We start from the raw sequence: 23240 nt of genomic DNA on the forward strand, positions 1-23240 counted from the left end.
TTTACTCACCAGCAGTGTTTTATTTGTTTCACGGATCATACCTTATAAACTAAACTTCTTCTACAAAGACTTTGTAGGTGGGCATGTTTTGTTTTTAATAGCAGCTTTGTTCCCTATCACCTATTCTCTCAATTTCCAAGAAAGGTTACCACTCCTGAGAAAAATACTCAGGGAGGAAGCAGTTTTCTTGTGGCTTGAGTAAGTTAATGGATATAAATATTTATTTAAAGTCCAAGAAGTGCATGCACATAAAAAGAGCTTTCCAACTACATAACTATATTTTGTAAAATAAGGAAAAATGTAATTCATTCCACAAGTCACTTAAGGAACCCCAAGTAGTCCTATCTTCTGCACTTACAATAGCAGTAACAATCTACGAGGACCCGCAGCAAAAAACTGAAGTTAAATATTTTGTCTCATAGAAACTCACTCCAGATCTAAAATTCATACATAATTAAACGAGCAAACAAAAAAGAACAAACAGGAGAAGGCTGTAGGATTTTCTGACTTCCTGGCTCTAAGTATAACCCCTCAACTGTAAAGTCAATAAGAAAGTCATTAAAATGCTTTCCTTCCAAGTAAAGTGGCCTGACAGCAACTCCTGTGAATATTAATGCTAGTTCTTTGAGTACTACCTGGGTAGTTACCACTGAAAGATTTAGAACAGAGAAGAGCTCTGTGTTTACAAACACAGGTCCTTTGAATGCCTATTATTATGTGAAGGCAACTACCTATTTTATGTCATCTTAAACTAAACAATTACAAGTTTTACCACTTTTTCCTTTTCTTATCATCAAGGTAGAAAAAAATCCTAATTGTGGCATAATTTACTTCCGCATAATAAGTCATTAAAAAAATGAAGTAAAAATCAGTTCTTACAATAACATTCCTGTGTCTAGAATAAGACAAATGCTCTCTCTTCTTTACCAGCAGATATTAACGCTATTATAACCCACCTCCTGACCTGCATCCATGGTACCTATCAACTACTGCTTTTCTTCAAAAAACAGTGTCCTCTGGATATGGAACAAGGTTAACTGCCATTGCAAACACATATCCAATATAACAAAGTAAACAATAGAGCCAAATTGCCAAAGTAGGAACCGCATTCTATGCGCTAAGACATGGTAACAACAAACCTTTCATGGAAAGCAAGAAGGGTGGCAATAAAGATAAAACTATGCTGTGTGTGACAATAGCTAGACTAATTAATAACTCAAAGCATTGGTAAGCTATGTTTTAATACTACAGTTTTCGTTACATGCTATGCATACAACAGTTTAAAACCATGAGGAATGATTGTGTAAAATCTTCTTTTCCACCCATCAGTACTCATTTACGAATGTAGGAAGCCATCTAGTATAAGACAGATGACAGCTGTTATTTCCAAATCTTCACATTCCTGCAGCAAAAATGTTGGGCATGATTTCACCAAACTTCAACATAAAGAATCTACATGCAAAAGACACTTCAGACTGATGTAGGATTTATCTGCCTTCCATCACCTTTAAATGCCTCAAGTCTTCCTATCAGATGAGTAAATTAAAATCCTAAGCACAAAAAAACAAACAACAAAAACCCTACAGAAGACAAGCCTTCCACAAAAAGAGATGCAAAATTATCTACTGAAATTTGTCAAAACACTAGGTCAATAAGAAATAAGAGTAATTTTGTCTAAACAGCCCCAGGTGTTTTAGCGTCAAAGATATGCCACAGAGATCTGCCTGCACAATGACAGTGAAGAATCCCTACTGTACTCTTCCAGCCATTCAAATTTTGCTTTTATTAACTTATTGCTTGAAAAAGCAAAGCTCCGTCTTGTCCTACAAGAGGAAATTAGGTAAAACATTCTTAAAGATTTCGCTTGTATGTTTTAAGAAAAGTTAACATACAGCTGTACTCTGAAATTATTTTTGCAGTAGCTCCAGAAAGTCACACAAACTAGCATATAGCTCCAGCAAAGTGAAAGGTTTTGAAGCTGGGCTGGAGGAATCCGAGGCATATATACAGACTGGAAGGAGCACTCCTTGAGAGTAGTCCTGCAGAGACGGACCTGGATGTCCTGATGGATGAAAGGCTTAACATGAGCCAGCAGTGTGCTCTTGCAGCTCAGAAAGCAAATGGTATCCTGGGCTCCTTCTGATGAAAAGGAGTGTCTAGCAGGGACAGGGAGGTGTATTGTACCTCTCTACTCTGCCATTGTAAGGCCCCAGAGTACTGTGTCCAGGTCTGGGGCCTCCAATAGAAGAAAGACAGTGAGCTATTAGAAAGGATCTGGAGGAAGGCCACAAAGATGATCTGGATGACCTCTCCTATGAAGACAGGCTGAGAGAGCTGGGCTTGCTCAGCCTGGAGAAGAGAAGGCTGTGGGGTGACCTCATTACAATCTTCCAGTACCCTAAAGGGAGCCTACAAACAGGAGGGCAGTCAATGCTTTACAAGGTTTGGTAATGCCAGGACAAGGGGAAATGGTTTTAAGTTGAAAAAGGGAAGATTTAGGTTGGGAATCAGGGGAAAGTTCTTTACCATGAGTGGTAAGGTTCTGGAACAGGCTGTCCAGAGAGGCTGTGGATGCCCTGTCCCTGGAGGTGTTCAAGGCCAGGTTGGATGGGGCCCTGGGCAGCCTGGTCTAGTATTAAATGTGGAGGTTGGTGGCCCTGCCTGAGACAGGGGGTTGGAGCTTGATGATCCTTGAAGTCCCTTCCAACCAAAACCATTCTATGCATCTGTGATAGTTCCCATAATATTTTATGTTCTTGAGAAGATATGCTACAAATACTTGTTTTGTTTCCTACTTGTATCACATTGGTTTAATAAAATAGATTTTTAAATTAGAAGAACTAACAGTGAGTGACTACAGGAATGCAGGATTTCTGGATCGGGTCCATCAGAAATCTTTCTTTTCTGAAAAACAGGCTCAATATACTCCAAGAAGGACATGGTCTTACTCTATGCAAACAACAAGATAATACACTCTCCATTTCCATTTTTCAGCTTAGAAAAATTGCTTTGGGCATTAACTCAGTTTCATTATTTCCTCATATTCCTACATGAGGCAGCCATGTTCCCAAGTGGAACACAACAATATGCACATGGGTATTTACATGCATCCTACTAATTCCAGTACAGAGTAAAGTTAGTAGCCCTTTTATGTGATAAACTAATGTATTACTTTTTATCCTGTGGTCTTCAGCTTCTTTTTGAGTGCAGTGAAAGTCACACAGATACAAACATATGACACCAGAATAAATTCAGGAGGTTCCAAAATCTGGGTTAGATCCAATTCCCTTTGAAGCCATTTGAAAATTAGGAACAACTTCTCAGAAAGAACAGTCAAGCATTGGCACAGACTGCCCAGGGAGGTGGCAGTCACCCTCCCTAGAGGTGTCCAAGAACTGTGGAGATTAAGCAGTGAGGGACATGGCTCAGTGGGCACTGGGGAAGGATGGACTTGGTGATCTTAGAAGTCATTTCCAACCTACATGATTCTGTGATACAATGTCTATAAGATGTTACACCTACCACAGATCCATGTGCAGCCAGAAAGATCACCCGGCTGTTTTACTTAAGCAAACTGGATGCTTTGAGCCCTTCCTGTTCATTCTTTCCCCCTGGATACTGCACTTTCATGACCTTGTGAAAACACGCCAGAGCCAACACCTATCTGGCAAAGTTTATTTCTCTACACTCTGAATTTCATCTGCAAATCCACCTTCCTTGCTGGGAAGCGCCGATGCAAACTGACAGTTCTAAATGTTTAAAAATATTTTTCTTGTCAGGTTACAGCCTGTGCACAGTGTATCAAAAAACCACACAAAAAACTGTACTTGTTTCATTGTTGGCAGAATTGGGACAGGAGGGTTCCCCCATTGCTCTCCTTTCATTCCTGCCTGTGTAGTAGTTCTAACACTACCGACTGTGAAAGAATCTTATATAATTACAGAATAACTGTCTGTGAAAGACAGTTATAGTATACTAGTCTGAAGAAGAAGCAAGTACATACCACAGACAGAGGGGCAGAAGCCTGGGAAGCTCCTGTTTCAAACACTACCTACAACAGCGTAAAGGTCTGGAAAAAAAAAACAAACAATCTTCATCCTATACTGCCATCTACTGGAAATTCACTCAACCTCCATTCCTGCTTCTTCCCAAACCCCTCACCATCCTAGAATCTGCACCAGAAAAACATACACATTTTCTACGCTACTGAAGAGATGAGATACCATCTTCTTCAAAACTGATCTAGCTATAAATCTAAAGTATGAGGAGCAATAAACATCTTTTTCCTCCCTCAAAGACAATCCATTCCTGAGAGGAGGTGGAAACGCATCTATAATTTTTATGCCAACTCTATTTTATGCATTACATGTTTTGTTTAAATCAAGCATACTTAGTGCTGGTGTTGAATAAGTAACGTCTTAAACTGAAGCTATTTTCTTACACATTGTTTAGTAGATGTGACAAGCTGACAAAATCTTACTCAATTATCTTCTGTCCTAATTGGAGACCCAGTTTCATTTCTCCCTTTAAATATACATCATAGCATCACCCTATTTTTAAATGCATAATGGCGTTATTACAACTTTCTCTGTCTGAGAAAGATGCACGTGTCTGACATGGACAAGTCAGGAATTTTCCTTCCTCTATCCAATGGTTGCAAAACCTGCAATTTCTTTTCTAAATCGAGTACGGAACTTCAAGACCTGATCCCACTATAATGAAAGGTTTGATATTTGAAAGTAAACCATCAATATCTAAATCTGACTGACTCCACTGGAACCTGTGTAAAACAGGAGGGAATCTGTTTCTATGTATTTGGCCCAGCTAGGCACTGTAAAATAAAAATGCTTCTTCATTTATCTTACAAGAATGCAAGTAAGCAGACTTCCAGAAAATACTGAGCTGTGCTATATTTTAAAATCTCTGGCAGAGTGATAGCACTGGATAAGAACATTTAGGCTGGCATCACTAAGTCACACAACTTGATTTTTACTAAAGCTATTTTAATTCTTCCCAATTATTTTGTGGTGTTTGGCTTTCTCAGATGCATGCTTTAAAAAAATAAATGAATAAATAAAAAATTGACCAGAAAACTTGTTCGAATGGTTCAAAAAGGAGATTTTTGACCTATTCTACAAAGATAAAACCACACTTCGCAATCACAATGGTATATTTCAATTACAGAATATTTGTCATTTCCTGACTATTAAAAACCATCTTCCATTACTATTAGGGTGCCAGAGCCACATTTTACAGCTGCAGCTCACAGCATGATTCTGGAAAGTCAGCTGTTTTATAGTAGTATCACTCTTGTGGGGATGTTTTAATTCCAGAGAATTAGAACTGGTAGCTGCACTACAGTCTATTACTCTCCTACGCTACAGCAAGTGTTATTACTACCAATGCATTCTTCCCACCCCTCAAGACTTTTTGATCACTTATTACAAGGGCTATATATTCTCATCAACAAGAAAAATTACCCAAGACATTTGCTGTCAGAGCAAAAGGCACTTAGTTTAACGTTGCCTCAAGGTCTTCTTTCACGACAGAAGAGGAAGGAGATTCAGGATGGTTACTTCTCTACAGTCTGGTCTGGTAAACTCTTCACTGATCACTACAGGCTCCGTGCTACTAGTTCTCTTTCATCATGCTCATCATATTCAGTTCTATATTTCTGATCTTGAAATGCTTCAGCCTTGCCGCTTCAACTTCGCACACTGACAAAGCCTTTTATTACCTATTACCTCAAAGATTTTACTAAATGAGACCTTACCTAGAACACCAGAGTACCTCTATATCTAATATAGAATACATAATTTCTGTGTCTTCTAATATGATCTAAGACAGCAAACTTTCACTACCCAAAAAGACAGTATATGCTAATAAATAAAGGTCATAATAAATCAACATTGTAATATTCCATCATCCAGGAAAATTAATTTGCCTTAGCAAGTGTAGATTAGCTCATGACACCACAAAACAATAATAATATGCATCATGGTGTGAATCCGTGAATATACCACTGCAAGACATCTGCCACCAACAGAAAGAAGCCCCTTTATTACAGAACTGGAGAAAAATAAGGACAATGAATTAAATTAGCAATAGGATGGAATTTGGAACTCAACACAACTTGCTACTGCTGTTCAAAAACATATTAAAATCCTATTTGCAAGTTCATACCAACATTCAGGTCAGACTGTAAAGGTATGCTCTGATAACAGATGAGATTATGTAATAGAGTTCTGTTTATCTTTACATTCCGTAAACAAATATGATTTCTATAGACAAGGTTTAGCGTGGCTACTTTGCTAATGCACATGTTACATGCTTATTTGCCGTTCCATTTTAAATCCAAGTGCTCAAATTCTTTGAGACAACTGGTGTTTCCTGGCAGCATAAAGAACCCCACATGGTTGGAACTGACATCATGGGTTGATATGCTGAATGGTGAGCATAGAGTGACAACCAAATCTTTGAAAAGAGGTGCCCCTAGGAGAAGTTGCTCCTGGAACCAAATACCCCAGCTGAAATGAAGGTCTTTCACACTTATGAGACGTGTGAAACTTGATGAGACCTTTCACAGAAGCAAAGCATAATGTTTAAGCATGGTAGTCAGAAAAGTACTAATAATTACAACAGGATATTACCCACTGGAAAATGATTTTGCCAGTTCCCTGATCAATTGAATGATCTCAGCATTATAACCACACCCAGATTCAATGACTCTTAAGAGAGTGAACCATTCTAATTTAGAATCATTCATTCATCAAGATTGAAAAAGGCCTCTAAGATCACCAACCATTAACCCATCACACCATGTCCACTAAAGCATATCCCTCAGTGTCACATATAAGTGTTTAATGAACACCTCCAGAGATGGTGACTCTTCACTACCTCCCTGGACAGACTTTACCAGTGCCTCACCACTCTGAGAATAAATGCTTCCTAATATCCAACATGAACCTCTTCAATGCAAATTCAGGCCATTTCCTCTCATTTTATCGCTGTTGCCTGGGAGAAGATGCCAACCCCTACCTTGCTACAATTTCCCTTCAAGGAGTTGTAGATAGCAATAAGTCTGCCCCGAGCCTCCTCTTTTCCAGATTAAACAATTTCAGTTACCTCACAGTATCACAGTATCACGCGAGTTGGAAGGGACCTTAGAGATCATCAAGTCCAACTCCCGGGATTCGAGCCTTCTGTGTAGCGAAGCGGCACTTCTACCCCTTGCTCCACAGGGGGGATTCGAACCCCGGGCCTCCAGTGTTGCAAGCAGCAATTCTACTACTGCGCCACCGGGGCACACAACCTCAGCTCAGCTGCTCCCCAGGGTCTGGAGCACAGATCTTATATCTCATAGTTCTAGTATAGTGCCAATTACAAAAACTAAGGCATTTTGAATCATTCAAGTAAAGAAGATCAAAGCATGGTTATGTACAATTATGGTTAACTACGACTTTGAACAATATAGTTGTAGTTCGACAAAATAAACTTAAGCAATTGCTTCCAGCAGTCACTTTCTTGCAACACTGTCCACACCAGGTTTGTACTGTGGAAGTCCATCAAAGAGGAAAGATACAAACTATAAATTGAAAATAGAAATAGCAAATAGAAAATAAACATGGTGGGGAATATTCAGACATCATGCTTCTTTAAGTAGACTTTTTGTAAGAAATGGAAACTGAAGTTTGCTGACAAGAAGCAAACAGAACAATGATCTATTTTCCTCTTTTATCCCCAAATTTATGTGAGACAATGTCCTCAGAGAAGAAAAAATGCTGTGTGACTGTGTCATTACAGACTCAAGGACTGATTTAAAGCAGACCAGTCTTACTTTCAGCAGTTCTTAGTCAATGATTCCAAGTCAATGATTTTTTAGTTCAATGCTAAGCTCTGCAACTCTAACAGATTCACAGAACAGCTTGGGTTCAGAAGAGATCTTAGAACCAATCCAGTTCCAATTCCCTGCTGTGGGCAGGGTTGTCTTCGACTAAATCAGGCTGCCTAGGGCCTCATCCAACTTAGACTTAAATGTCTCCAAGGATGGGGCATCCATAGCTTCTCTGAGCAACCTGTTCTAGTGCCTCACCCACCCTTTGATTAAGAAGAATTTCCTCCTAATAACTAGCCTGATAAAAAACTTTATTTTAAAGAGTATATTTTCCGCTCTATATCCGCTACCAACTGTTACAACCTGAAGAACTAAACACGGTGATGTTAAGCTTCAGCACATTCACCATACCTCAGCTCCACCCATCCATTTTGGTTCATCAGGAAATTCAGCACACAGGATATCTTCTGATTGGTCAGTTCCTAATACATGATAATACAGCTTTTGGTGCAGATTAGTGGAGGTCTCAGTACCTAGTGAAATGCATAGAATTAAACAATTAGCTCTCAATGAAATCTTACAACATCCACATAAAACCCTATGAAACTCTATATCCTTTTTAAGTATAAAAGAAGAAAGCCATTCAGCAGAGAGAACTAGGAATAATTTAAAAGTACAACCATTCCCCTCCAAACAACCAATGTCCTCTACTATAAGACAGATCTTCAGATCACTTGGCAGCCTTGTTCAAACCGTTAAGACTTGTATTGCAAGCAATACTTTCTTCGAATGTAAAGGTTTATCAAAGTGCACTTTCTAGAAATACTAAACAATCAAAGAAAATCAACAATCTCTGCCACCCTTTAAATATGCTTCTGCTTCTATCTTACATTGGGGAATTAGGGGAGGGGGGGGATCTATTATTAATTACTACTTTTAGGAACCATTGCATTCCCATCTGCTGAAAATAAAACAAAGCATTTTAAGGCACAGCACAATGTGCTACTTGATTTTTCCTTTTACTTTTTTCTAGCAACATTTTCTGGTGCAATACTTCAGATCAGATACTGAACTACAAATATATTTAAAAGTAAACACAATAAATGGTGGGTGTCTAAATTACAAGTTTGGCAAAACTGTAGGCTACAAATTTAAATACAAACATAGAATTTCAACTCTCTTCAAGGTTTCACAAAAGGCACAGGTTCAGAAGAAACATACTAGCATTCCCTTACAGTAAGAGAAAGCTCCTAAATTCCTTCTATATTGACACTCTCCAACAATTTATTCTACTTTCTATACTACTTTGAGTTTTGCTAACATAAATGTTTAGGTTTGCTGTGCAGTGAAACACAGATGAATGAGTCTGGTTGAGTAACAAAAACATTACAATCCTTGACTACTCTTCAAGTCAACCTCCTAAGTCAGTTCACCAATGCCCAGAAAAAATGCATGAGGTAGAGATTTAGAGTAAACTGTCTCCAGACATCAAATTCCAGTCAACCACAGCCTGTGTGAAAGTAAGCAAACAAACACCTGCAGAGAAAAATAAAAGGGCCAGTAAACTTTTAAGAAAAGGACAGAGTCAGACAAGAATGAAAGGAAAGGGCACTAGTTGAATACAGATTTTGGCCAAATAAGACAATCTGATATCTATCTAACTGTATAAACTAATGTTAACTATTTGTTGCACAAATTAATTGAAAAGGTTATTTTTTTTCCACATAGGATACAACTGGTACAGCCATACTTACCATCACTTTTACCATCTTGTTTTGGATAGCAGTTATAGAACATGCCTTTTCCATCATGAGTCCATGCCATGCAACTGAATTTAACTCTTTCCAGTGTATCTGGAAGTTCCTCAGGACCTTCCACTTTCATAAACTTGATAGTAACCCAATCAGAACCACTAGCACTCAGGCCATATGCAAAGTATTCACCATCTTCACTGAATGCATAGCCTAGAAAATCAGAAACAAACAAGATGCAGCAAGAACTAGAACAAGGAATCAGTGCCTTCAATAATCAGTGTTTGCTATTTTACCCACATGGCTTTTTGCTATTTACTCCATGTTAGTCAAAATCAGTAAAAGAGAGATGTGACTGAAAGCAGTTAAAAGGACTGTTCGGTGAGCACAAGAGGATTTATTTTCTACAGACACTGCAAGCAACTACACCAACTATAACTTGGGATTTGCAGTAGTTTTCTTATCTTGGGTTTCTCAAATAGCTTGCAGATTAATGTTAATCATGTGTACTTGGGAAGTATCTTTAGTAGCATCACTAGTATTCAGCATGTGATATACAATTTGAGCAGTAACTTCTTCTTCCCTGAAGTTGCTGGTAAGGATGGAGACTGCAAATGCTTGTAGGCAACCACAAATTGAGGTTCTAAGACAGTAAAAGCACAGCAGAAGTTAACATGAATTGAAATAAAATAAATAAATAAATCTGAAATAAAGAAATTGCTACTTCAACTTTGCAATCAATGAAAACTAGACCCTGCAAAACCATCAAAACTGAATTCCCCACTACAAAACAAACAAATTCATTACCATATTGTCAGCTAAGACCTCTGAGACATATGCAGTTCTACTCAAATTTTTAAGAAAATATGATTCTGAAAAAAATTCAGAAGATTTTCCATCATAGCCAATAAGGATCAAACTCACTTCTAGAAATCAACTCAAACGAAGAGACTGAATTATCATAAGCCTATCAAGACCTGACAGTAACTACACTGGACAAAAAAAATTGCACTTAATAGAAACTTCAGGTTTAAGACACACTACTCATGCACCCCAACATGTTCTCTCTCCCCTAAGGTTGTCATTCTGATTCAGAACAGATTCCATATAGGAGTTTTCAGAAGTAACAAGATGCCTGCAAGAGCAACACAAGCACGCCTATTACTTGCAAGTATTCTTCCAGCTTCTGACCATTTTTAGGAAACATCTTTTCCACAAAGCAGTTTGTTAATCATCATCAATGAGTGCTTTCCCTTGACCTTTTCCACCTTCCCTATAAACCCACAGTAAGCTCCCTGTATCAACATCTACTGTCATTGTTGATCAAACCTACTACTTCCAAGATGAACAACCACCTTCTTTGCCACCCACTGCCCTCATTTGATATCCTCTTGTTCTCAGAATAGAAAAATAATCACAAATAACCAAGAACTTTGCACTCTCTCCATCATACTTAATGCCATACAGGATTTTGTACACTGCTCTAGCATCTCTGTTATCTCTTTTCCAGATCGATCGATCTGGGCACATTCCGTTGTTTCTGACATTTGCTCCGAACTTTAGCTTGTTCCAGTTGCCCTTCTCTGAACTACAATTTAAATCCCCTTTTGGGAGCTGACAAGGCTGACACTGTATTTGATTTTCAACTGCTACCACATAAACCCCTGGGTTGCAAATATAATGATTTTTAATGCTCTCATCTCTATTTCTTTCTTAACTATTTCTGATATTCACTGTCCTTATTTTGGCTGCTACAAGGAACCAAGGTGACAATGTCATGGAATTATCTATTACAAACCAAGAATTTTTCTGAAGTAGTCATGGTCAGCTCAGAATCCCATCCATTTCCCTCCATATAAGGTCAAGGTTCTTTGTCCCCCTGTGCATAATTAATTTATCTACTTCCTGCATTTTTTCACAGTCATTCTTCAGTCCTTATATGGGATAACTCCATATTATCAACAAGCTCTGACACCTCTCTGCTCACTCCTTTCTCTAGATATATGAGAATATATATAACAGCCCAAGTCCTTTCACAGTTCCTGAGAGAGCTGCACCAGTGATTTCTACTTTGACAGCTAGACAGTTATTCCTGTCTCTGCCATTACGTTACTTATTTATTTTAGAACCAATGCCAGGATTTTCACCTCTTTTTCCATGGCTGTATTCTCTCTAATTGCATTTAGAAAGAGACTTTGGTATAAGCCTTTCAGAAATGCAGCATGAACCTGATCTGATATCCATACTTTAAAGGCAGGACTTCTCTCTGAAAAAAAAACATATTGATTCTTTTTTATTAGATTATACTCAAAGTGTCCCCTAATTCTGTCCTTTGCATAGTTTTCATCAGTTGGTCTTGCAAAGACTTTGAAGGTTTCTAGATTTAAGAGCCCTGCTTCTGCAACAAGCCAATAAGGAGTAAGAAAATGGACAGCTAAGATGAGTAAACACCAAACTGAACACAAGTCATCTTGTGATTCTGACAGATGTTAACACTACGCTACTTCATTCTCTCTTACCTTATTGTAAGGTAAGGCTTGTATTAAGAATACAAAATACAATTTTAAGATAATTAGTTGATGGAAGTTCATAAACTTTTTTCCTAGCTATGGAAAGCCTCAAAATCCATACGTATTTCAGTGGAATATGTTCCAGACTTATGAAAAAGACATGGCAAAAATAAACCCAGTTAATTATGAATATAACAAAGACTTAGAAGTGTTCTTCTGAAAGGCTATACAAAATACATATGGCTACTATGATTACTTTGATGCTAACAAGCCACTCAAGTTGTACTTCTTTGTTGTTTTAAAAAACACATGAAGAGTTGCAAACTATTTCTAATTACTGAAGACCCAGACTTGTTCAGGAATAACCACTGTGTCACCAACCTCGTAAAGCCACAGTGCCATCATCAGAAAGCTTATTTGGATCAAGAAAAACTTTGGCATCAGCATCCAAGGAGTCCTGTACATATAAAACCCGCTGGTTCTGCAGTCCCGTATTGTAAAAGTGAAAATACCTAAAAGAACAAAAGATGGCAAAATGACTATGGGGAACTCAGGTTTTTCAATTAGACTACCAAGAAAAATTGTGTTAGGCCTTCATGAAGTGAATAAAAGACAGGTAAATAGGGAAATACAAACATCACAGTAGAACAGGAACCACGGCTTCCCCTGTGACCATCAGAGAGTTGATGATCCACTTTGACACAGAGAAGGCCCAGACACTAATTTCTAGGCCTCTGAAGACAAAAGGAATTCCAGCCTGTAGAGTTGGAATAATACAAGTATAGTTATGTATAGCTGGAATAATGCAAGTATAGTAGCAAATAGATAGCCAGAGGGAATCTAAGGAAAAGACTCATCAACTCTGAGGCCTTCAGTCAAGATGGATAATGTTGAGGCTCACCACCAGAACTCCACAAAGGAGCGAGAGATGCTACCTTAGCAGTGGTCAGCCCTTAAATGGGATCTAGGAGAGGTGGAGTCAAGCTCCACCCCTTCCAGGAGCACAGCTGAATTACCTTCACCTGTGCTCCTGCAGCTGACTCATCACTTGCCTCAGACGGTTAATCAGCAGCTTCACTGCTCCTGGGCTTAAATTTAACATCTTTAAGAGATGGCATGCTACATCATGTCCGTGCCAAATCAACAGCAGCTCCCCACAATATACCAAAAAAAAACCAAAAAACAACACAACAAAACCAGAAAGCAAATAAAGCCTCCTGCCTCCTCAAACCAAAACACCCACACAGTATACTCTCCCTCCATTAATAACAAGAACCTATGCCCTCTCTCACAGCACAGGTAACTGAAGAGCTGCAGATCTCTCTCAATACCAATGCAAAAGTCTTAAGGTAATCAAGGTATCTTTTGCTCTTCTCCATGCATAACAGTGAAAACACGTCTGGTTTAAGTAAGCGCTCACTTAACAAAGATCAAATCAATTGAGATTACTGGAACAGACTACTCTTGTTTGGTTTCAATAAATATTCGAAATATGTATCTGACAGATTTGTGCTTTTTTCTAGAAGTGCCTTTAACTGGCAGTGATAAACCCTCAAAGAAATTCCTCAGAGTTTTATTTTTACAGCAGCTGTCTTACATTGTAGTTAAGAGTTTTGATAAACCACTGTTCTTTTTAAAAAGATGACAAATGCACAAGAAGATAATATGACTGGGAATCGCAAACAATCTAGCACCTTCTGCTCTGCATCATGCAACCGCATATCTCAAATACCAGCTTAAACACATGCCTTTCCTACTTCCCAGCAATAAGGGAATTAATGCAAGTACAGCTTATAATTTATCTAACCTGTATTTGCTTTTGACCTGCTCCACATTCATCTATGTCACCTGTGAAGACATTCCTCACGTACCTTTTTCCTTTCTTGAAGTGGCAACTGTACTTAGGATAATCATAGAGTTCAGTCATTCGTTCTTTGAATAGTCCTCTGACAGGACACTGCTCAAGAAAGGGTACTGTAAGCTTGTTCTGAGCCTCCACAAATGCCTGAAAGAAAATAATACCCCCCCCAGAAAAGTAAATTAGTTCAAGTAGAAATGCATACTTCCTACAGGAAACACTATTTTCTGATGCAATTAATCACATACATTCTTTCTTCCCATGTAGGGTGTGTAGATTTACACCTGAACAACCTCACATATTTACCTGCATTATTACAGTGTTGCATCACTTAATAAGACTGATTATATACCTTGAATTATCTTTCTTCAGGACACACATTAAGGTAATCAGTGTTCAAGCCAAAGGCAAGACAGATTCCTGCCCCTCCCTTTTAAAAACAAAACAACACACTGAAGCTCTTTCTTTAAAACAACCCTAAGCTTTACCACTACCATTTAAGCAAATATAAGTTACAGAAGACACTTAAGAAAAAAATCACCTTCTCTTACTTCACCACAAATATACAACGCTCCAGTCCTCTACAGCATATTAATTAGAAAACCGATAATGAAGAGAGTCCCTTTTGCCCACAGACATGACTATCATTTCAGGGTCTGTGAAAAGCTAGATGATGATACAAAATGTCATGCGCACCATTTGTTCATTCTATTAACACTCTGGATTGGTAGCCCCAGTCAATATTTCTTGGAAAGCCAAATGTGCTATCCTTTACAAGAATAGATGAGGCATTTTCCCCTTGTCCAAAGATAAATTCTTAGTTACAAAAGAGAAACATATGTAATCTCTGGGAAGAGAACATTAAGGGGTCTGGCTTCCTTAGAACACTCCACCAAACAGATGCAAGCACTTAACTCGAGTGGCCAAAACTATTGCCACTTCAGCTGTTCATTAGAGGCCACCACTCCCATTACACGGATAGAAAAAGTGGTGCTATGCTGGTGTTTCATCACAGCACAGCACATTAACATAAAATTAATACCTAACATCTTAAGGCAACATGCTGTAAGCCACAGCTGTTAGGAAGCAGACATGCAGATTCTTCTTTCAAGAATATAGGCTAGAAAGGGCAGGGCAGAGTGCATATAGCTGTAACTCACAGCCAGGCTTTCGAAAGACAGCTGCAGTACCATGCACAATCCAGCCTCTAGCTGTTATTGCAATGTAGCAAGTTGAAATGCTGGACTCTTGTCACCTGCTTAACACAGGTTTCTTCCCCAGCAACTTTGAATATGGTTACTGTTTCTACCCTCTGAATCTGTTACAAGGCAGGTGGAACAGTGCACAGTAATGCCTGAGTTACATTTCACTGTAGGGCATGACCTCTGGGAGCAGGTGGGCTACAAACCATACTGCAGTGTGCGTTTCACTGCTCTTCAAGAAAGTCAGCTGCTGGACAAAGCACCTGACCAGCATTTAGCAGTTGCTGTCCATGTTCACCCATCTATCAGTTCTTCAGGTGAAAAAAAATGAAAGAATAGAACAGAATTGCCTGTTAGTAGCATTTTACAGACATTTCACACAGTGAGAAGTGGCTCCATGAGGACTCTCCCATTCATCTTGCTGCGACAGCAGTGCATGGCCAACAGTTGCATTACATGCCAGGCTTTGTTTCCAGAGACTTGTCAGGCTACATGATAAGGGGGAAAGTACATTAATTTTGGTTACTCTCTGTTTGGAAGATAATTGTTCATGTCCCACAAAACGTACAGAAACTGATAAATCTTAAACACAAGTGCAAAATTAGTAATGCTCCAAGAACACTTGGCTAAGTGCAGAAGTGCTTTAGTTTAAGAACTTACATGTTGGCTACATGCAAGTGACCACTCAAGGATGACACAGAAAAACAACAACTATAGTACCGAAAAGTCAAAGATGCAAAAGAAGGCTAAAAATGATGATTTATGGGCCTTTAAGCAAAAGCAGATTCCATGCATCAGTGAGGACTCAGTCAGGAAATTAACCCCCAAGAATGAAAGAGGGGAAACCATTGCCAGGGGAAGGCTGATTTTTATCTCTCTTCTCCCCCCTGAGGATTAAACTGACAAAGGCAGCTTTAAGATCTAGCAAAGAAGCACAGCACATCCCAGTGGTAAGCCAAAACAGTGTTCCAATCCAAACATGGTGCAGCATCTTGCTGTACTAACATTCCCAGGCTCCATCAGAAGACAAAAAGAACTTAAATCTACCCAAGAATCACTTTAATCTGATCTGTTTCCTCTAAGTGGAAATACAGAAATACCTAAGAGCACAGACAGCACATACCATGTAAGCTAACTACTCAAAGTGTTATGATATTCTCAGAGGAAAAAATACATATATACATACACATACATATACACACACATATATGTACATATGCATATATATATGTATAGGTATCATAGTATCATAGTATATATATATTATACGTGTATAATCACCAATGCACCATACAGGCAAAAGCACTCTGCAGTGGCATTCAGTGGAAAGAAATTGGCACATATCCTTGTTCCCTATATTAAGTGTGACCCAAACAGTAACACTGCTGTAGTGTTACTCACTTTTAATTGCAGTCACAGTTTTACCACATCTGCTTTTACCTCTGGTACTCAGAAAGGAGACACAAGCTTTTCCTTGCAAGTGTTCATTGCACAACAATACACTTACAAATTAACTGTTGCATTCAAGTGAATTATTAGTAATTTTGTTTTTAAAGAAATTTCAAATATATCTATTTTTCACTTTCACTTAGTATGCACTGAAGATGAAGACTACTTAGAAAAAGGGAATATCATCAGTGCCTAAAAAAGGAGGCAGAAATTAAAGATTTTTGGAAGACATTCTGTCCAATTTGGAATCTGCTCTTAATCACTCGATCATAAGGCTGCATTCACATTCAAAAGGCAATACATATCTGAAATATTGCTCTGTGTGAAGTACAGGAACAGATGCTACCAATAGAGCTCTCACAGCAGACAATTCTATTGACCATGCTAAGTCAAACAGATGCCAACCAACAGTACAGAACCTACAGCAATTGTCCATACATTCTCATGAACCTACAGAGAAAATACTTCCTCTGTTGAAATCTACACCTGACAAATTAACAGCAGTCTTGACCCAAGAGAATTTGTTAGCAGGAAAAAGAATAGAATAAGGGTCAAAGTAAGGTATATACTCGCATTTGTCAGAAAATAAGGTAATTTTCAAAAGCAACAGTGGTATTAAGTCCGGAGATGTTCTACACAAGGCTGAAGTTTTTGACAATCACTTGAGCAGGTCAATTGCTATTTTTTAAGAAGTTTATATTTAAATTTCATATGAAGAAACAAATGACACCTTTTCTTAAACCATGCTTTTTATATCCCATCAGCTACATGCTACTATGCTATTCTCTTGACAATATGATTTCTGTCCAAGAAGAAAATTACACAAGGCATTCACAGTACACTTTCCACGGAGAAGCCTTGAGATATAAATTGCTTTATGGTGTTTGTTTTTTTTTCTTCAATATTACTAGTCTTTGTTATTAATCCATAAAGAATTTACAGTTCATTTAATAGTTACCCCCCAAGGTCTCTGTATCTCAGTGAAAGATGATTTGGTCCAACTCCTACAAGAGTGCACGTACCTTGTATTAAATGTTCCAAAATAAAACTAAGAAATTTCTCATGGCTTGCTCCTTAGCACTTTCTTTGGTCTTTACTAAAGCAAAACTCAAAGTTTAGCTGCGAGATTATCCAAAAAGTGTATAAAACCTGTTGAATTATAACTGAAAACCCATTTAGTCTTAGTTTTGAGAGTTTCAGTTGTAATCTCAATCCAGACGTACACCTGTTCATAGTACCAAAGTAAAAACTGTCTGCTACACAACCCCTGCTTTATTATCCCTTCTCCATCCCTCACGTCTGAGATATGCTACATGTTCCTGTCTACAAAGCTGTTCTAGTGAGCTAAGGTACTGTATACAATTGACTGATGCACAGTAGCAGAAGACTTTCCTAGTCTAAAATAGAGCTTACATCCCATAAATTGTGAAACATGCCAAGAAGATAAAGAAGTCCAACCAAGCCAAACCCAAGACTCTAAAGGAAGTGCGATTTTGCAATTGTGATTTAGATCATCAACAAAATATCTCTACTAGAGTAGCAAAACATTTCAAATGAGACAAAAGGTCTTCCACAATTTGTCTTAAATGTCAGTGGCTGAACAGAAGTAGAGCAGAAACCCAGCTTCTGCCATTTTTTCTCCCAGGTAAGATAGGAACTTCCTTCTCTAATCAGGGGCTTGGCTTCTACTTGTGTGTCTGCAGAAGGGATTTTTAGTTGGTTGTAACTGTGCATTACTATATCCACCAAGAACACACAAGCCAAAAAAAAAAAACAAAAAAACGACACACAAATACATAGACCATAGCATGGAAGCATGTTACTTGATGGTTGGCTTTGTCAACTCAAAAGACTTTGCATCTGACAAGAAGCAGTACTGGTTACCTACATACTTCAATAGTCTGTTTTTTATGGAAGCTACGTGCACTGGTGATCCGACTGAAAGATCTCTAGAGCTCTCAGACTTTCATCTAACCAAAAGTAGCTTGCGTGCTGCCAGAAAAGAAAATATCTCATTCTTATAACCAAATATCATGTAGCTTTTGGATGAGATCAATTAAGAATGCATTTCACTACAAAACTCATTTACCTAAAGGCTTCATCTCCAGAAAATAGCTATACTGTGATAGCTATGTGATAGCTATACTGATGTAATAAAGGGACAAAACCATTCCAGTCAGTGTAAGAATGAGAGGGCAGAGAAAGCACATAGTCAACCAATTTAATGGAAATTAACAAAATACAGTGGATTAGGTACAGCACCACCTACACTCTAACGTCACTTGAGAAACACCTGATTAAGTCAATTACAAAAAGAAAAATCATTTGGATTAGACATAGTACAAGTGACTGTGATTCTTTACAGGCATTTTGGATAATTTCTTTTCACCTTAGTCCTATTAAACCTACAGCATGCATCAATTAGAACAGTGAACATTCCATAGTTGAAACCAGTATCATTTGCTTGCACTTTTTACTCCATACTCATGTCAACAGAAACAAAGTAACACCAATCCTGACCACCCCAATGCTTGACTATTTCTGCTTGATCAAGAATTCTGAAGTAGAATCCAACATAATTGTCTTGCTATTCAACAGCACATACAGAACACTTCTGACTGTTCTCATGTGAGAAAAGATTCCTAATTTTATAAATGAAGTTCAGCCTTCATTCTTAGCATAAACCAGAATTTTCTGTTTACAATGCTCTTGATTTGCATGATATAACAGGAACTGGGAGTGGGAGCTCTTTCACTGCAGATGAGCATGAATGCCAAAGCAATTCTTCTAGTCTTTATTTAATATGTAGAAAATTCAAATTAGGTGGGGGTATACATTGGACACCCAGTCTTCCCCAAAAATACACGGAAGTGTGAGAAACTACATAGAGCATAAAGAGAACACTGGACTCAGAGGAAGAGAAGATGCGGGTCTCAAGATTAACGACTTCAAGGTTTGGAAAGTCTACAAAGCACACTTGAAATTCCCTCTGAAGTCTGTAAGTAATTCAATTGTCCCTTTACCAGGGTCTGGTTATTGTTTGATCAGCTAAATACAGAACGGTTATTCTGCACGACTCCTGCAGAACAATCTAAAGAACACAGAGATAAAACCATTAAGAAAAGCTAGTAAGAAAGAGTAGCTGTCAGCAACCTCTGCTGTAGAGCGCAAGAAAGCGAGTAATAGGGCAAATGAATAAGGCTTAGTGCTTCATGACTCTTCTGACCTCTGTGAAAGAAGAAGGAAAGCAAAATACCATCTTAGTTCAGTAACTCCTGAGACGCAGCAAAAAGATAACCTACTCGAGTACTCAGACACACAGGAACTCTTTCCACTTCTTGCATCATTCTACGACAGCATTGCCCAACTGGGCAATGTTTTTTGGAGTGTAGTTAAGTATGATGTAACAGAAGTTTCATTCCACCAAAATAACATCTTGTTCCTGGGTGGCCTCATTTTTACAATGATGCTTCAATTCCCCACTTCTTTTTTTATACGTAAATAACTCCTCTGCAGGAGATTCACCTGCCTTCAACTGTCCTTCCCCAGTCTGTTCGCAGCATGTAGCAAAAGCAGTGACACAAAAGGTGACATCTTGGCATTTTCACAATGCCACCTCTTCTCCATAGGGTTTTGAAAACCACCTGAGTGGGTGGGTATTTGCATGGCCCTTATAAGACAAAGATATAACCATACCTCCCTATGAGTAAATCCTTTTAAATGTGATACAAAAGCTAACCTAAGTGTACCATTACTTAGGTGTATCAGAATCAAAACATCAAAATACTCCAAACTTACTACATGTATAATTTTCATTGTCAGTGTCTATGGATGAATTTTTCTCTACAGTACAGTCCCCAAATAAATACAGGTGAGTACTTATAAATCCTACATAAACATTTACAGGTAGGGAATGGAACACTATGTATGTTTTTATCTTAGTCTTAACTGTATAACAAATTCTATTTAAAAATCCTGTAACTCATCAAAACATCGCTATACTAAGCACCTATACGAGTGAATCTAAAAGGAAACTCACTAACAGAAAGATATCTTACAGAATTATTTTTCAAAGGAACTAACCCTCAATCTTCTTTCTAACACAGTCATGTCAGTAGACAAGCTAGAGCTGTAGCTCTCTAACTACAGCTGTCACAATGGTATTAGCCATTCTAAGGGAACAACCCCCTTCCAGTCCACTGTCACCTACAACTTACTTGTGATCACCCTTGCAGCTCCCCGTGCCAGGACTATTGGAGGAACTGGCTCACAGACACACCATTATTTTTCAGGGTCTCTCTCAGTGAAAGACCAGCACCAGTAACAGAGTCTAGCTATACTAGATTGCACACTGAAAATACTGTAATATCTGTAATAAAAGCCATTATCAAAGCCTAACCTGAGGAGGTCGAAGTTGAAAACACACAAAATAGATTCACATACTTGTCACTGTAAGAAAGAGGAAAGGAAAATGGAAAGCTTCCTTTCTGACTTGTTTTAATATGGCAATCTTAGATGTACTTAGGACAGTAGGCAAAGCTATCTTAAAAACAGAGCACCACCCTCAGTGTTATAGTGCAACCTTGAAAATCAACTTGACGAAAAGAAAATCAGTGCAAGACAAACAGGGCCTTACTTCTGCATATTGTTATACCCACCTTAACACAAAGGTGCAAAATAACAGCATTGCTCTGTTGGTACCTTTAAGCATCAGGTGTACTATGTTACACCTACATTCACAACAGTAAGATTCTTAAGCCTATTGGCAAGGTCTTCTAAAAACAGCATAAGTATACATACCCTACAAAAGAGATCTATGTTGGAACAGCTATTTCTGCACAAAGAAAGGTTACCTTTGTCTGCTCACTGTCAGGATCTTCAAGCCAGCAATATGGGTCACTGATTTTGTGGCCATGGTAATCCGAGACCTGGATTAATAAGAGACAATACTTAAAACAACAACAAGAAACACCAACATTTATACAAGTGAACTATTTATCAGGGAACAAGCCACATTAAAACAAAGTTTATTTGGAATTTCAACAGAAATACATAGCGCTAGGAAGCAAAAGAGGACATCAGCATCTTGCTCTCAGTTGAGTTGTTAATATCACCATTTTTTGGTGGAAGAACTAAAGCAGCAAGAATCCTTAGGGGGGAAAAAAATACAACCAACCGAAAACACAGAACACCAGAGAAATGCATCAGAAAAAGCTTAATTCTATCCACGAGCTAGGTTAGAAAACTAATTAAAAACAAACAAACAACAACAAGGCCTCCTTCAAATCCAGATGCTTAAGTGAAATCTCAAGATCTGACTACTGGATGCACCCAAAAGTGTAAATTCAGGTTCTGCCTCAGGCAGTTACTACACCCCTCCTGCTAATGCTCACGAACTTTCAGCAAAGTACACATGTTGATAAGAAGAAAACCATTTTTAGCACTCAAATTAGTCTCCTATCTGCCTGCTTGCTCCAGCATACAAAAGGCACCAAGATACCTGGAGCTGTATGGTTCAGCCTTCCACTTAACTACAGAAGTAAATACTTGAGTCTTTCCAGTGCCAGCTCATCTCGGCAAACATTTTGGGTTAAAACCAAAGCCCTTTCTGCAAATAATTCCTAGCCTGGTGTACAAAGCGCAGCTGTTTGTGGAAGAACTGTGAAGCACTCACAATTCTGGACAAACTCACACGGCGATCCATGTGCGTACCGCATCGGAACGCACGCAGACATTATGTTCCTGGTGCACCATTACAGAGAAGCCGGCAATGCCCCTCAGGCAGCCAGGCAGGCCTGCATTTTCCAGCCGCGCTGGAAACCGCCCCTGAGCCCCCCACCCGGCTCCGCAGGGCTGCAGCCGCCCCCGGGTGCTCAGAGGCAGCGGCGGGGTGCCACGACCCGCCTCGAGCAGCCCCGCACGGCCCATCCCCTCGCCCAGCCACCCCCAGGCGCTAGCAGAAAGAGGGCCTGGAAAGGGAACGCGGGAGGCTTCTCCCGACAAAGCGGCTCGGGCCGCTGAGGCGCCCCACAATCGGAGTTCCGGGTGCGGGGCACCTCGGGTGCCCGGCGGGCTGCCCCAGCGCCAGCCGTACTCACGGCGGCCTCGTCGCGGTACACATCGGGGTACTGGAAGGCCTGCATGGCGGGAGGCGGCGCAGAGCGGCGAGGAGAGGAGGAAGAGTGGCGCGGAAGGGGCTGCGAGGCTGCAACTCGAGAGGCAGCAACCGGCAGCAAGCGTGCAGCACGGCCCAGGCGCAGCGGGACCGCCATAGGACCCGCCCCAGCCAGGGGAGGCCGGCGGCCGAACGAGGCGGCAGCGCCCTCTGTTGGAGGCCGCCACGCCGGCACGCTCCCTTAGGAGTTCAGAGTACCGCACTTCGAGCATCACCATCCCGGTGTTTATTTGTAATAGGGATTCTCGTGTCAGAAAACTCAGTCCCCAGTGTAGTTGTGGTTAGGATGACAGTGGTGTAACGTATTCTGGAAATTGAATCAAACCTTCATACTTCAACTCAGAAATGTGTCTTGATTTGATACTCTTAATAGAAAGTGTTACCATCTCTAAATGGGCTTACTTTGGGGGTGGGTAGTGTGCATGTGACGGAATAAGGCAACACAATAATGATCTCTGTTA

At 39.4% G+C, this 23240-nt stretch overlaps 1 protein-coding gene across 1 annotated transcript in view; it reads right to left on the minus strand.

The window, feature by feature from the left end:
- PREP (prolyl endopeptidase) overlaps nucleotides 1-22907 on the minus strand; it is a 90523-nt gene extending 67616 nt beyond the window's left edge. Inside the window, exons 1-6 of the mRNA XM_072333085.1 lie at nucleotides 22703-22907; nucleotides 21458-21532; nucleotides 13967-14100; nucleotides 12477-12607; nucleotides 9589-9798; nucleotides 8246-8367 (exon numbers count right to left, since the gene is read on the minus strand). Of these exons, the coding sequence (XP_072189186.1) occupies nucleotides 8246-8367; nucleotides 9589-9798; nucleotides 12477-12607; nucleotides 13967-14100; nucleotides 21458-21532; nucleotides 22703-22876 (846 nt within the window). The 5' untranslated portion in view covers nucleotides 22877-22907. The remainder of the gene's footprint in view (nucleotides 1-8245; nucleotides 8368-9588; nucleotides 9799-12476; nucleotides 12608-13966; nucleotides 14101-21457; nucleotides 21533-22702) is intronic.
- Nucleotides 22908-23240: the final 333 nt, after the last annotated feature.

Source organism: Excalfactoria chinensis, chromosome 3 (genome assembly GCF_039878825.1).
Source record: "Excalfactoria chinensis isolate bCotChi1 chromosome 3, bCotChi1.hap2, whole genome shotgun sequence".
Classification (NCBI taxonomy): domain Eukaryota; kingdom Metazoa; phylum Chordata; class Aves; order Galliformes; family Phasianidae; genus Excalfactoria; species Excalfactoria chinensis.